The sequence below is a fragment of the Hemiscyllium ocellatum genome, chromosome 14, assembly GCF_020745735.1.
Source record: "Hemiscyllium ocellatum isolate sHemOce1 chromosome 14, sHemOce1.pat.X.cur, whole genome shotgun sequence".
Lineage (NCBI taxonomy): Eukaryota > Metazoa > Chordata > Chondrichthyes > Orectolobiformes > Hemiscylliidae > Hemiscyllium > Hemiscyllium ocellatum.
Window position 1 is genome coordinate 35558297 of NC_083414.1, and position 16708 is coordinate 35575004.

Here is a 16708-nt window from a genome sequence, read left to right on the forward strand (position 1 = left end):
AGGCTGGGGCTTTTTTCCCTGGAGCGTCAGAGGCTGAGGGGTGACCTTATAGAGGTTTACAGAATTATGAGGGGCATGGATAGGATAAATAGACAATGTCTTTTCCTCGGGTCGGGGAGTCCAGAATGAGAGGGCATGGATTTAGGTGAGAGGGGAAAGATATAAAAGAGACCTAAGGGGCAACTGTTTCACACAGAGGGTGGTACATGTATGGAACGAGCTGCCAGAAGAAGTGGTGGAGACTGGTACAATTGCAACATTTAAAGGCATTTGGATGGGTATATGAATAGGAAGGATTTGGAGGGATATGGGCCGGTTGCTGGCAGGTGGGACTAGATTGGGTTGGGATATCTAGTTGGCATGGACAGGTTCGACCGAAGAATGTTTCCATGCTGTACATCACTATGATTCTATGACTGTGAGAGAGCAGCTTTTATCTGGCGAAGGTGAAATTAATGAACAGCAATTGCTGACAAGGCAAATAGATCATCCCAATAACCCTCATGGACAAAGACCATTGAACCGCCGTAACAATTCTTCCTTCCACCTATAATACCATTATTTAGGTGGAATTTTATAAAGGCAAGAAGTTTAACCAATAGAGTTATATGTCGACATTTCCTAGTTATCTACTGAAGCTAAAATCTATGTATCTGTAATAAATGGTAACTCCTGTTGAGTCCAGAAAGCTGGGTCCGCGCTCTATCTTAACCTAGGTCTTAAAAGACAGGTACATTGGGGAATTTTGATTAAACCCTTAATCTTTATGATGATTCAATGAATAGTGGAGCACACAACCCAGAGAGATGTGGCAATGTGAGTTCCAAGAAATGCCTTAAGAAATAGTTCTAATGTTCTTTTATTGAATGCTTTCTAAAAAAAAGAATCCAGATATGTACAACATTTCAAACTTAAGTCCACAATAATTCTTAATACGAAACCATCATAAAAGGTTTTTAGATTAGATTACTTAGTGTGGAAACAGGCCCTTCGGCCCAACAAGTCCACACCGACCCGCCAAAGCGCAACCCACCCATACCCCTACATTTACCCCTTACGTAACACAATGGGCAATTTAGCATGGCCAATTCACCTGACCCGCACATCTTTGGACTGTGGGAGGAAACCGGAGTACCCGGAGGAAACCCACGCAGACACGGGGAGAACGTGCAAACTCCACAACAGTCAGTCACCTGAGGTGGGAATTGAACCCGGGTCTCAGGTGCTGTGAGGCAGCAGTGCTAACCACTGTGCCACCGTGCCGCCCACAAAGGTGTACAGTACATTGAATTTTAGAAACCCTTTGTGGATAGTATTGGAGAAGACTAAGGTGTACAAAATTAAGGAAATTAGTAGCAATTATTTTTAAAATGTAGTTTAAAGGTTGAAAACAAGGAATGAGTTATGGACGGAGTGACTGAAGATGGGTTTTGGTGTTCTGTTCTGGTATAGATTCTATTTGAGACAAAACAGATCATTCAAACTAAAATCTCTGAGTTATATTATCCTCCACAGGAGCAATCGTACTGTCATGCAATTTCCACCTTATCAATTGACGTTCATTGCTACCCAAGACAGCTCCCACTGGTGGAATCGGTCCAGAATGAAGGGACACAACTATACAATCAAATATAGATATTTATTATAGAAAGACCATTTAATGCATCAAGTTTTGAGGGAGGCTGTGGATTTTGCTAGCACAATTCAGATTTGATCAGAAGCTGTTGATATTTAAGAACAAGTGAGATAAATTGTAGAAAGAAAGCGTGTAAAAAGATTTAGGAAAGGAAGGATGTGTTGGAACATGCTCATATAGACGATAAAATCTGTTGCAATTTCTATGAAAGTGTATGCAATGTCTATCACTATTGGTAGATTGGTTACCATTTGAAAAAAGGAGTTGTGAATTTAATATCTATTCTGCCAGATTTCAAATAATATTTACTTTGATGGAGTTGTCAGATAAAATATTTTGCATTGTTTCTTCTTTCAGTTTCCAACCATATATGTTATACTTATCCTGTTTTCATTGCAACAGCAGATCATTCTTTAGTCTTTGAGTTCTTAAGTCGAAACAATGAACAAGTTTCATTGAATAGTTATCTCAACATTCATAAATAGGAATTCATTTCTGACATCTTTTTTTCATAGGTTGTTAGACATGCTTTCAATGAAGTAATAAATACAGGTAGACATCTTCTGCAGATCCCAAGCTGGAACCAGTATCCTCCCATAAATGTTACAGATGGTGAAATACCCTGCATTCTCTTCATTGCTAAGAAGGTAACACTTCGAATTGGAGACCAGCCCGAGATAGATTTGACAAACAGAACTTTTGGGAGCACTGCTCCCAAAATTAATACCAGGGATTCAACATGTACTGCAGATAAAGCTATGTAAGTCATAGATACATTGCACTTTTCATTTGGACATTTTACATTAGAATTAGGATACTTTAAAAGAACACTATTGCAAGTAGGTTAGAAACAAATGAACATAGTGATATTTAACTCATTTATTATTTTGAGGGGAGTAAGAAGTGCTATGAACATTATTTAAGTATGATAGCTGAGAATCATACAGATGATGGAAATGAAATATTTTAATTTAGCTGACTAAAATGAGTTTAGAGTTTTAACTCATTTCTCAGTAGGCACAAATCCACAACACAAAGCAAACTATAGTTTAGAGTCAAGTTTTAATTACAGATAGTAAGATCATAGATGTGATTCAGAGAAAGATAGATGGGAGGAATGGAAAAGTAATTCTAAAATAAACCATGTTATTTGTTTCTTTGCTTTTAAGGTTCAGTTGTGTTTTGATCTTAAAATGGTATCTGTATTTAAGCAGTCATCAATTCCAATGACATGTATATTCTGTAGTGCATTGATCAATTCGAGTGTAAGTAGTCTTCATATTTTAGCAGAGAGAATTGCATGTCTTCATGTCATGGACATAGTCTTTGGTATTTGAATTTGTGCTGATGTTTCTGATTTTCTTTTGCAATATATTACATTAAAGTTGAGCAAGATATTATTTTGATTTGAAATGGGAAAAGAATAAATGAATCCTAGCTAAGTACTGGTTTTGATATCGCAGGAACTTTGGAGCAATGTGTAATCTTTTATTTCACATGCTAGTGATTGCTAAAAAGCAGTCAGAAAAACAAGGAAAATTTCCATGAATTTGACACAAGTAAATATGATGAAGCTGGTGATAGTATATTTTGATGATCTATGGAGGAAATTGAATGACTTTAGTCAGAATTGCTGTCTTGGAAAAATTGGTGAGAACATTATAAGAGACAGTTAAACCAAAACAACGTGATGTTTTGGGAAGATATAACATTAGAAACTGATGCATTCCAAGGAGTAATATAGAAAATTGAGTGCAAGAGATGTGAAAAACGTTTGGAGGAGACAGAAAAGAGAGACCTAAAATTAGATCATTTGATCTTGATAACAAATGCAAATTGTGAAAAATGTTGCATTGTCCATTGGTCTCATTCCTTACTTTGAAATGCATTTAAATGCATCTTAAAAATGATTTACAACCTGTATAATGATTAACACTATATTGTCTGAATTTAACCTTTCTATATGTAAATCTTCATTTTGTTATGAAATACAGGACCAATTCTTTCTGCTTACAGTTTTACTTTGTTACATTCAGGCTTTCCTTGAACTATGGTGATGTTGGAAATCTAAAGCAACTTGTCATTAGGTAAGGATTATTACTTAGTTGCTTAGCACTGTACACTGTACACTGGACATTGCCTTTGAGCTCAGTCGAGCTTATGCTGATTTACAATCTATTACATAGTCTAGTATATTGCTCTCTATCATTTTACTTGTTTCAAATGACAGATTTGGATTATAAACTTTTTGACATATAAAGATACATTACAGGCACAAATATATTTTAGAAGGAGTAAGGGAAAGATGCAATTGTGTGGGACCCAAAGAATAAGCAATCAGTTTAGATGAACATACTATAATAACGCTCTTTAAATTACCCTTAATCCTGATTCCATCTCAAGAATATCTTAGTTAAATCTTTGTGGCTAGGATGGTAAATTGATTAAATGGTCAGAACAAGTTAAGCGAGATGAAAGATGGGAAATGTTTTCAATTTCTTTTAACTACAGACTATTGACTTTTTGGGAAAATAATTTTTGATGTTTCAATGAAGAGAACCAGCATAGACATTTCATGATTCATATCTATGTTTATTAATAATGTTAGTCAACGTTTTAGTTTGAATGCAGGACAGTGGACATATTTGATTCTTGGGTCTAGATGTCTTTCTGACAGAATACAAGAGAAAATACTTCCAGTGTTTCCTTGGTGGGTTTATGTGTTCATGGATCATTATGCACAGTGGTAGACTGTCAGAGTGTAAGAAGCATATTTCAGCTTTAAAATCACTGACACATTAGAATATCTGAAGCCAAATAGCAAAACACCCTGTACATTTAATCCCATTAATAACAAGCTAAGACATCATAATACATTCTTAAGCTTTAATTCATCCTTGGTATGCTTGTAATAACTACATCCTAATCCCTTTCATTCACAATAATTTTCTCCTCTACCTTCTTTTAAACACAATACTTTGCTGAGCTCCCCAAATGTTAAGCATCCTGTAATACTTCAGAATAAGTAGTCATCAGATATAAGTATACCTGATCATAAATGGTGGCAGTAACTCATGCATAATGAACATTGCTCAGCTCAGTGTTATCCTTTGGTGATGTAAAGCAGTTAAAATTGCTTGAGAGAGATATGGACATTTTTCATTTTCATAAGTCAGGAATGTTGAGCTCAGTTGCAGCATTTCTATGAGCACTCTAGGATCACCAACGTCAGCACAATCCAAGGATCAATCCAAGAGTATTCCTAATCTTTAAGGCTCCCAGTTGTAGCATTTGTTTAACTACTGTTACGGGGTGGGCGAAATGCCACAACGTAATTTTAATCTTTCCATATAGATATCCTGTCAAAACATGTACCTGCACAATCTACACTATGGTCACCAAACAAAACAGAATAAAATAACGTAAGTAAGTTAATGGTATATCTGGCTATCCCACAGTTATTGTTCGGGACATTTATCTATCAACATCAGCTGAATGCTTTAATCAATTTACTGCCTTGTACAGATATTTATTGCAAAATATTAGTTATCTAATTATGATATGACAACCTATACCAAAACAAGACAGGTGATGTTCACAAATCAACAGAACTTATTTCCCAATTACGGAGGGGCTCTTGAACCATAGCGGTAGGGTCTCTAAGTCTGAGACAGGAGGGCTGTGTTCAAGTCCCATCAGCTTCAGCAATGTGAAATAACATCTCTGAACATTTTAATTATAGAGTATATATCTGTTCAACCCTTGGGGTCTTATGGCAGAGTGGGTAATGTTCCTATTATCAGAGTTAGGAGACTATGTTTCAGTCTCTTTTGCTCTAGAGGTGTGTCATAACACCCCTGGGCAGATTGATTAAACATACCTTTTTGGCTAACACTGTGGTACACAATGGTAATACAAGTTTTAACATTTGAAATATTTTGTGGACAAGGACTTCAGTGCTTCTACTGTCTAATTATAGGTTTGAAATGTCATATAATTATCATACAACTTCTGTTCAGAAGTGGTTTAGCCTGGATTTTGTGCAGATCTTCCACAACAATTCATTACAAGCAATATTCAATGCATCTGAAATCTATGCTCCAGTTACCAATTCATACCACTGTCAATACATCAGTAGTCTGCAGAAACATGAAGCACTACTCGTGTCCAGATTCCAAGAAGACAGAACAAGATTGTGGCATATTACCTTTGTGGAGTTTCAGGTATAGTTTATTTCAATAAAGTAAAATATGTTTATAAAGTATTTGTGATAATTCCAATAGGAAATCTGCTAATTTGGGTCATTCAATGGAAATGCATGTTATATTTTGATCAGTTGTAGCACTTTTTTCACCATTGGGCAATGTTGGATTTCATATAGGGTTGCCACACTGAGAAGGACAGCTGAACAAAATCAGCTTTCCAACCACTGAATTTGCAACACAACAACATTAAAACCTTACCGGTGGTGGTTAGCATTTAAAAAAGTTACAGTGGTTTTTGTAGTGGAAAATTGCTCAGTTGTGTGTAATGGCACTTCTGGATATTTATAGAAAAGTAAAATTAAAACCTTCAATGTCCCTCAGAATTGATCTCAAAGGTTCCTAACCAGACTTTTTGTAGAATTCCTACAGTGTAGTAACAGGCTCTTCGGCCCAAGTACACACCAACCCTCCAAACAGTAACGCACCCAGACCCATTCTGCTACCGTTTTTTTTACCTATCTCAAGAGGGTTGGAATGTAAAAGCAGTGATGTGCTGAGACTTTATAAAGCTCTGGTTAATCCCCATTTAGAATACTGTGTCCAATTATGGGCCCCACACCTCAGGAAGGACATACTGGCACTAGAGCATATCCAGCGGAGATTCACACAGATGATCCCTGGCATGGAAGGCTTAACATACGATGAACAGCTGAAGATCCTGGAATTGTATTCATTAGAGTTTAGAAGGTTGAGGGGAGAACTAATAGAAACTTACAAGATAATACATTACTTTGAAAGGGTGGATGCTGGGAATTTGTTTCCATTAGGTGGAGATCTAGGACCTGTGGGCACAGCCTTGGAATTAGAGGGGGTCAATTTAGAATGGAAGTGAGGAGATATTTCTTCAGCCAGAGATAAATTCTTGATCTTGCAAGGAATTAAGGGCTACAGGGAGAGTGCGGGTAAGCGGCGTTGAAATGCCTATCAGCCATGATTGAATGGCGGAGTTGTCTCAATGGGCTGAATGGACTTACTTCCACTCTTATGGTCTTACCCCTGACTAATGCACCTAACCTACACATGGGCAATTTAGTACGGCCAATTCACCCAACCTGCACACGTTTGGATTGTGGGACGAAACTGGAGCACCTGGAGGAAACCCATGCAGACATGGGGAGAATGTGCAAACTCCACACAGACAGTCATCTGAGGTTCTGGTCCTGGCACTGTGAGGCAGCAGTGCTAACCACTGAGCCACTGTGCTGCTCAAACCTTTTGACTAACCAATCACAGACTTTGCAAGTTTTTAGATTAGATTAGATTAGATTCCCTTCAGTGTGGAAACAGGCTCTTCGGCCCAACAAGTCCACACTGACCCTCCAAAGAGCAACCCATCCAGACCTATTCTCCTACATTTACCACTGACTAATCCACCTAACACTACGGGCAATTTAGCCTGGCCAATTCATCCAACCTGCACATCTTTGTGACTGGAAGGAAACCGGAGCACCCAGAGGAAACCCACGCAGACATGGGAGATGTGCAAACTCCACACAGAGAGTTGCCCGAGGCGGGAATCGAACCCGAGTCTCTGGCGCTGTGAGGCAGCAGTGGTAACCACTGAACCACCGTGAATTTTTGACAGTGGTTTGTAGTTTAAACAAATGAGTTAGCAATTTGCTAACAATACCATAACCTTAGTATAGCAAAATTAAACAACAAAGTAATCTAATTGGCCTATGTTATAAGCCCAAAAAGACTTTCCAGACCATTCACATAAAGGACAGGCAAAAAGTGCACCTAAAGATAAAAGAGCATAATGAAACTGGCCAGATTACTTAACTGGTTCTCATAATGCATTGTTCCAAAAGCACAGATGATGGTTTCTTGGTTGATTTTCTGAAGATATTGATCACGGTCACCTTTTACAGTTCACTTAGATAAAGGCCATAATATTTCTCACTTCACTTTTTTTTCTCGAGATTCCAAGAGCTGCTAATGTGAGATTCAGTAGGGAGCTTTCAAATCTTCATGCTGGACCATCATCAGCTAATTCCTTTCTTTTACAGAAACACAGTCCAAAACCTAATTCAAACTCTGATCACTACCTGTCAGACTGACCATCTCTTCCATCAGGTCCCAGTTACCATTCTACATCTGCTTGAGCATAAAGTCTTTTCCAGACTTAGAATCATAGAATCCCTACAATGTGGAAGCAGGTCATTCAGCCCATTACATCCACACTGATACGCCAAAGATTATCCCACCCAGTCCAGCACCCTATCCCTGTACTCCTGCATCTCCCATGGCTAATCCACCTAACCTACACTTCCCTGGACATCACAATCAACTTAGCATGACCAATTTACCTAATCTGTTCATCTTTGGATTGTGGGAGAAAACCAGAGCACCCAGTGGAAACCCATGTTGACACAGGGAGAACATATAAACGATTTTAGAAAAGATTTGTAGCTCAGGTTTTGGATCAGATTGTAAGTTTGCTCGCTGAACTGGCAGATCTGTTCTCAGACATTTCATCACTATGCTAGGTAACATTATCAGTGAGCCTCTGATGAAGCACTGGTGTTCTGTCCCGCTTACTACTTACGTGTCTTGGTCTGTTGTGGTGGGTGATATCACTTCCAGTGCTCTTCCTCAGAGGTTGGTAAAAGGGGTCCAAATCAATATGTTTGTTAATGGAGTTCTGGTTTGAATGCCAGTCTTCTAGGAATTCAAGTGTGTGTTCTTTGTTTAGCCTGTCCCAGGATGGATGTATTGTCCCAGTTGAACTGGTGTCCCCCTTCGTTTATGTGTATGGACATTAGTGATAGTTGATCATGTCATTTGGTGACTAATTGGTGTTCATGTATCCTGGTGGCTAGTTTTCTACCTGTCTGTCCAATGTAATGTTTGTTGCAGTCCTTGCAGGGTATTTTGTTTATGATGTTCATTCTTCTGGTTGTTGGTATGGGTTCTTTAAAGTCATCAGGAGCTGTTTCAGTGTGGTGGTAGGTTTGTGGGCTACCATGGTGCCTATGGGCCGAAATTAACAAGATAGACTTCCAACAATGAAACCGGAAGGATCCAACACACCCCGTTTACATCGATTACCAATGGTACATAAACAAGGAGCCCCCCCTCAGACCCATAATTTCACTTCCCGATACAGCGACATACAGACTAGCAAAGGAACTACAACGCAAAATGAAACACCCAGTAGAAGACTCAAGCCATTCCATCCACTCCACCCAGGAATTCCTTAATAGCATCAAAGACACCAAGGTGAAGGACGATGAGGCCATGGTTTCCTTCAACGTGACAGCCCTATTCACATCAATAAACATCATCCTGGCCAAAGAAACACTGGCCTCACTGCTAGTTGAACCAAGGACACAAACACCTGACAGCACCAACTCCATCAGCAAGGAAAGCATCCTCAAACTAGTAGACCTGTGCCTCACAACCCACTTCACCTTCAACGACAAAATCTACAAACAATTCAATGGGATGCCTATGGGGTCACCAATATCAGGACTTTTAACAGAAGCAGTTATGCAGAGGTTAGAAAGAACAGCCCTTCCCACGATCCAGCCCAAGGTTTGAGTTTGCTATGTGGATAACACCTTTGTCATCATGAAACACAACAAATTAGAAGAAACCCATAAACAATATCCTTTTGTGAGGAAGCTCACAAAAAAAGGAAGAGAACAACAACAGACTCCCATTCCTAGATGTCACAATAGAATGAAAAACCAATGGAAAGTTGCAGACCAGCAACTCCAGGAAAGCCACACACACTGACCAGCTACTCAACTACAGGAGCAATCATCCCAACACCTACAAATGGAGCTGCATCAGGACATTATTTAAATGAGCCACAACACACTGCAGCACCCAGGAAGCATGAGAAGCTGAGGAAAAACACTTACACATCGTATTCAGGAACAATGGGTACCCGATTAAGTACAGTCCACCAATGAGTTCGACTGGGACAACACTACTATTATAGGACAAGCCAAACAGAGAACAGCTAGGGAATTCCTAGAGGCATGGCACTTATCCACGGATTCAATCAATAAGCACATTGACCCGGACCCAATATACCGACCACTGCAACAGACAGCTGGAACTGACAACCGGAAGCGGCAGAGACAAACCACTATAAATGCCGGAGTAAACATCATAGAACCGCTTCACAGGAGGCTCCCAAGCACTGAGGATGGCACCTAGATAGGGGGCAAAACGTCTGCAACACAAATTTCCAGCTCGGCGAACAGAACCACAACACCTGAACTATGTACTCACTTGGATAGTGTCTCACTCCTGATTGTGATCTCTCCTTTCTGACTGAAAAGCTTACTGATTGTGCACTTTCAACAGACCAAATCTTAAATACAGTTGAGGGGTACTGAGATAACTCATCCTAGTTAAGCATCAATAGTAATTAACACCTATTAAGGCCGTGTTCAAGCTTCAGGTAATCGACAACTGTACGGCCATCAGCTGAGTCATGTTTCACTAGATGTGATCTCTACTTCCTACTGCAATAGTCCCAAAAGAATTTGGCAGAGACCAAAAAATCAGGTCCATTGTGGTGTAGTCTCTTTGTTCTGATAACTTTATCTAGGCTACAGGGACATTCTTAGTTCCAACAAGTGGCTTGTGGTCAGGATTATATTGGGCTTCAATTGCTTTTTGCAACAATCAACCTTTACCTTTCCAGCCAGGAAAGGCTTGGAAGTTGATTTTGCTTCTGTAGCACTGGAGACTTTTCCATAAATTAGAAGTTTTATATAAATTGTAATTTCATATTCCGGAGGGCTGGATCTGTTCAGAAGTGCAGGAGTTTTCACAAGTGTGAAGTGAATTTCTGTCTTACGTCCATATACAGAAAAAAGTGTGTAGTGACTTGATTATGTTAAATATATGCACTGTTTGATAGCTAAACTGTTGCTTATTTAATGAAGTAAACTGTTTGGTTTAGAGCCTTAATCTTCATCCAATAGAGTGAATATTCAACAACTTGTATTTACATGTCATTGTAAATGCCCCAAGGTCTTCACAAAGGCATAAAAATGGATGTTGAGCAAAGGAGATATTAGGTAATGTGTCCAAAATCTGGGTCAACAGGAGAAGAAAATGGAGAAAATATGGTACTGAGATGTCTTAAGGAACAGCTATTGGTAATGGCAGTTGATCCGCATGGCAGGAGGCATGCATGGGTAGCTGAGGGCAATGCACAAAAATATTTGGTCAGCCTTTAAAGATAAGAAAATTATCACAAGTCATTACTTAGATGTAGCATAAGAATGATTGCTTTCTGAATTATAGATTTGCCGATATTAACACCAAACTCATGAAAATATCTAGAATTAAAAGGTCAAAATATTACAATAATTCTTAATATGTTTTAAAACAAAGTTCTGTTTTTTTCCCATCCATTTGTTTTAGTATTCTACTTGGTCAGGAATCCTCACTTTTATAGTAGTTTTGGTGCTGCTATTTTACTCAACCCAGGGGGATGTTCTTGAATTATATGGGAAGACGCGTGTTCCTAAAGTAGTGAACAACTTGTATAGAAATACAAATAAGGACATTTGTTTCAAATTTTTTTTTCCCCAACAGTTTTACCTTAATGCCGAAGGAACATGCGTGTGTATAGGTATATCTGAATCACATGTATATAAATGAATTTGGGTCTCCTGTAATGTTATTATAATATTATGCTAAACACCAAGCTGAGCATACAGTTTTATCTTTATACTTATACTTTATACTTACATTTGTAATTGTTACTAATGATTATTGTAGCTTAAACCTGATCAACGTTTTATGGTGAGTGTATTAGCTTAGAAAGATAATATTTTTTCTTCATTGATATCTCTGCAGATTCAAGGCTTTAATATTAAAGTGGGACACTTTGCTTCAGCAAGAGACTGTGCCTCATTCTTCACACCAGCTGTCTTGATGGGCCTAGTAATTTCTCTCATACTTGTGCTCGTTCTTGCTTATGCAGGGCATATGTTGATCCATTTAAAAAGAATGGAAGAGTACAATTAATCCAAAATCATTGTTTACAGCCCTAAGGTGGAAGAAACTTATGCAGAGTAATCTCCACCAAGACTTCCACCAAAACCTGCAAATGTTTTAGCCTGCATTTTCCTTATCTGTATTACCTGACAAAGGTACCTTACACCTCATCAAAATGTACCAGGTTTATGTCTTAAGACTTTTTCTTAAATCCACCTTAAGCAAAAATTTTATTTAATATGGTACATTATATCACTTCCTATTGTTTCTGGCATGTATGGTACGACATGTAGAGGATGTACATTCAAGTGGGTGCTTGATAGCAGTTAGTAAGCTAATGGTCACGAATGAACAGGGTAATGTAAAAATCAGCATACAATTTAAATCAATTTTCCTTTTAACACTTAGATTGCCATGAGCCTTAGGTCAATCAATGCGTAATATTACCCCAGCACCACCACAGGCGTCAAAAGGTTTCCTAGTTATAAATACCTTACATGACAGTGATAGAAGGCAAATAAAGCCGTACAGAGACTAAAGCAAAACAGGATGAGGTTTTTTTCACCAATTCACTAGTTAGAAATTAGAAGCAGAAACCCTGAGTATTTTTTCTTTAACATAGTCCAAGCACAAAGAAACTAGGAAAGCTAACCTGGCACATACAGGAACAAACCCTGTGATTGATTCTTGTTGCTTTATTATATATTCAATGCAGAAGCCAGGCCAATTTCTTTTCATTGAAAATATCAAAATGTAATTGAACTTTTTTGATAAAACATTTTCAATGACTATCTGCAAAGAATTATTTAGAGTTTCACTTTAGGCATCAACTTTGGGGTTCTCACATTGTCAATCATCACTCCTTGCTTTTGTGGTCTTGTCAATCATAAAATAAACAACAAAGGAAAAGAAACGACGACAGGATTACACAAAACTCCCCACCTAAAACTCAAAGATCTGCAGATGCTGGTAGTCAGAAACAAAATCAGAAATTGTTAGAAAAGCTCAGCAGATGTTTGGGTGGCACGGTGGCACAGTGGTTAGCACTGCTGCCTCACAGCGCCAGGGACCTGGGTTCAATTCCTGCCTCAGGCGACTGACTGTGTGGAGTTTGCATGTTCTCCCCGTATCTGCGTGGGTTTCCTCCGGGTGCTCCGGTTTCCTCCCACAGTCCAAAGATGTGAGGGCCAGATGAATTGGCCATGCTAAATTGCCCGTAGTGTTAGGTAAGGGGTATATGTAGGGGTATGGGTGGGTTGCGCTTTGGCAGGTCGGTGTGGACTTGTTGGGCCGAAGAGCCTGTTTCCACACTGTAAGTAATTTAAAAGTATGTTAGCATCAGTACAGAGAAAGCTGCTGACCTTTTTCAGCAATTTGATATGCATCTGCAGTTCTTTGAGTTTTAGCTAGGAAGGGAGTTTTGTGCAATCTTGTCATTTCTTTTTCCTTTGTAGTTTTTTTTTATGATTGACAGGACCACAACAGCAAGGAGCGATGATTGACAATGTGAGAACCCTAAAGTTGATGCCTAAAGTGAAATTCTAAATAATTATTTGCAGATAGCAACTGAAAATGTTTTATCAAAAAAGTTCAATTACCTTTCAATATTTTCAAAATCATAAATTGTTGGAAAAGCTCAGCAGATGTTAGCATCAGAACAGAGAAAGCTGCTGAGCTTTTCCACCAATTTCTGATTTTGTCCCTTAGCTCCTGTTAGCTCCTTCTTAATAGTTGTCTCTACTTGGGTTCTCTCTCGTTTACATCTGTCATCATCATCCTTCTAAAAAGTAAACTAATCTTTTATTCTTCTATTCTACAAACTATCACACTTACCCCAGCCTCCTTGTCCTCTCCATGTGGTGTTCTCTCATGTCCCATTCTTCCCAGAACTCTTTATTGTTTTTGTATAAAAAAATGTAAATCAAAGAAAATGTCTTCCTTGAACAAGAGTAAAGAAAAAGAAACTCTCCTCATCCAAAACACAGAGACCAACAGTAGTACCTAGAACTCTTTATTTGAATCACTCCAAGGACGATGGTAGACATCTGTTCAAATAAATGTTCTAACAGAAAACGTATTAAGTTCTTGTCTATGCATTACTTCCTTAAAAAGAAATTCTTTTGTTTCAAAAGAAAAGTATACCTTTACATTTACTTGATTTGCTCTGTAATGCTTTGTATAATCGCTAGTTATCTTCATTTAAAAACAGAAAAATAAAATCTCAGAAGTGTTCTTTGCTTACCTTCTTGAAACTACTTCAAATTGTAATTCTCTATATGTTGCAGTAAGTATTTCACAATGTTTATGTTTCCATGTCATTAACTTTGATATTTAAAGTATTTAAGGACAAATTTTCCAGTTTTATATTATTTTATCTTGTTACTTTTCTATAAATGTTTGAATATTACCCTACAATAAGCAAATGCAGAATAGAAGTAATAAAATTATGGAACCCTATTTTATCACAAAAATAAATAGCAAATGCAGATCGATGGAACTATAGCAATGGAAGAATATATATTTATATCTTGGTTCCTGGAACATCTTGACATACTGGAAACCCGATGGAATCTTATCCAATTCCCTTACCAGGACACGTTCCAAAGGGGAGTAGGAAACCCTTTGAAGAGATTATGGGTCAATCATTTCAGTAATTAATTAATTAATTAATTGAATTCAACCCTGAAATATCACTTTAACGACCAATGTTCCCGAGCTGCACGGAACACCGCAGGGTTAACAAGGTGAGAGCATAGGAGAGTCATTACTCAGTTTAACTGAGAGGCTGGAAAGCTTATAAATAATGATACTGCATAGCTACTACCTTACCCATGTGAAAAGCTTCCAGGTGACTTGCAGCTTTCACTTCAATCTCTTTTAGAATTGAAGTGAGTAATAAAGAAGCATCATCATCATCCCATCTTTGGGATCCAGACAAATTTATCGCTATCCATTTGGCTTTTCTCTCATTATGAAGGTATTTAAACAACATGTAGCCTCTACAGTTACAGGAATTACTTTCCTGATTTCCATTTATGGGAGCTCTCTTTCAAAATTTACATTCAATCCTATTGTAACTTTACACGGGATGAATCACTGCTTTCTTCTCTGCATTTATGACCGATACCAGTCTTCAAAGCAGGTAGTCATTTCATCAAAATGCTCTCGATGCATTTAGACACAATGCTTCCTTGTTAATGATTGGAAGGTGTTGTACATTCAATCTTTATTATGGTTTATTGACATCAGCTGTAGCTCTTCACAGCAGCTCAATCTGCAAAATCATCTGCAGTGACAGAGAACATATTGGTAATGTATTTTTCTTTGTGTATCTATTCTTCTAACTTAACTTTGTTGTTGATTTTCAAAGGAAATAGGAACCAGGGAAGGCCATTCAATGAGATCATGGCTGATAGTGACCTAACTCTCTCTACCTGTCTTTGGTCCATGATCCTTTAATACCATTATTGATCAAAAATTCATCTATCTCCAATTTAAAATTAATTGATCTAGTATCAACTACCATTTTATGGAAGAGAGTTCCAAACATCTACCACCCTTGTGTGTTGAAATGCCACCCAACATCTCTCGATGGTCTGGCCTTAATCTTTAGGCACCCTAGTTCCAGAATCCTGAACTAGTGGAAATAATTTTTCCTTATCTAACCTGTCTTTTCCTGTTAATATCTTGAAGACTTTGATCAGATCACTTTTAACTTGCTAAATTTTAGGGAAAACAGGCCTAGTTTATATAATGTCTCTTCATAATGTAACATTCAAAGTCCAGGTATCATTCTTGTAAACCTACATTGTACGCTTTCCAAGGACAATATATCCTTCCTGACATGTGGTGTCCAGAACTGCTCACAGTACTATAAGTGGACTCTAACAATGGTTTTGTAGCGCTGCAGCATAACTTCTGCATCCTTATACACCAATCTTCAAGGTCTCACGGCCAGCATTCCATTAACCTTCTTGATTATATTCTGTACCCATTTCTACCCAGTGCCGTCAACATGGTTATTTGGTTTCAGGGCATCTTTCTTTGGGTAGCTCTTCCAAAATTTCAGTAAAGATATTCTAGTTTAGTCTGGGTGGATATCAGAGTTCAGCTTCTGATTTGTGGTTATGGCCTTATTTCTCATCTTCTTCTTGATCTGAATGGTTGTGAATTTCTTTTTGCCAGGAGCTTCTGTGGGACAATCCATACTACAAGTATGGCTCACGTTATAATGCTGGATGTAAGGAGGATCAGGCAAGCATGTTAATTATAAGAAAGAGATTAGTTAACATCGCGCTAAAAGGCAAGGACTGATTAGGGATAGTCAACATGACTTTGTGCTTGGGAAATCACGTCTCACAAACTTGATTGAGTTTTTTGAATAAGTAGCAAAGAAGATTGATGAGGACAGAGCAGTAGATGTGATCTATATGGACTTCAGTAAGGCGTTCGACAAGGTTCCCCATGGAAGACTGATTAGCAAGGTTAGGTCTCATGGAATAAAGGGAGAACTAGCCATTTGGATATAGAACTGGCTCAAAGATAGAAGACAGAGGGTGGTGGTGGAGGGTTGTTTTGCAGACTGGAGGCCTGTGACCAGTGGAGTGCCACAAGGATCGCTGCTGGGCCCTCTAGTTTTTATCATTTACATAAATGATTTGGATGTGAGCATCAGAGGTACAGTTAGTAAGTTTGCAGATGACACCAAAATTGGAGGTGTAGTGGACAGCGAAGAGGGTTACCTCAGATTACAACAGGATCTGGACCAGATGGGCCAATGGGCTGAGAAGTGGCAGATGGAGTTTAATTCAGATAAATGCGAGGTGCTGCATTTTGG

General features: G+C 38.3%; 1 protein-coding gene across 1 annotated transcript; it reads left to right on the forward strand.

The window, feature by feature from the left end:
• Nucleotides 1-2238: 2238 nt before the first annotated feature.
• On the forward strand, nucleotides 2239-11901 carry atp6ap1la (ATPase H+ transporting accessory protein 1 like a; the record flags this gene model as incomplete). Its single annotated transcript, XM_060835853.1, has 4 exons — nucleotides 2239-2396; nucleotides 3673-3723; nucleotides 5616-5859; nucleotides 11731-11901. Coding segments are annotated over 4 exons (624 nt in total), but the record flags the coding sequence as incomplete, so codon positions are not given.
• Nucleotides 11902-16708: the final 4807 nt, after the last annotated feature.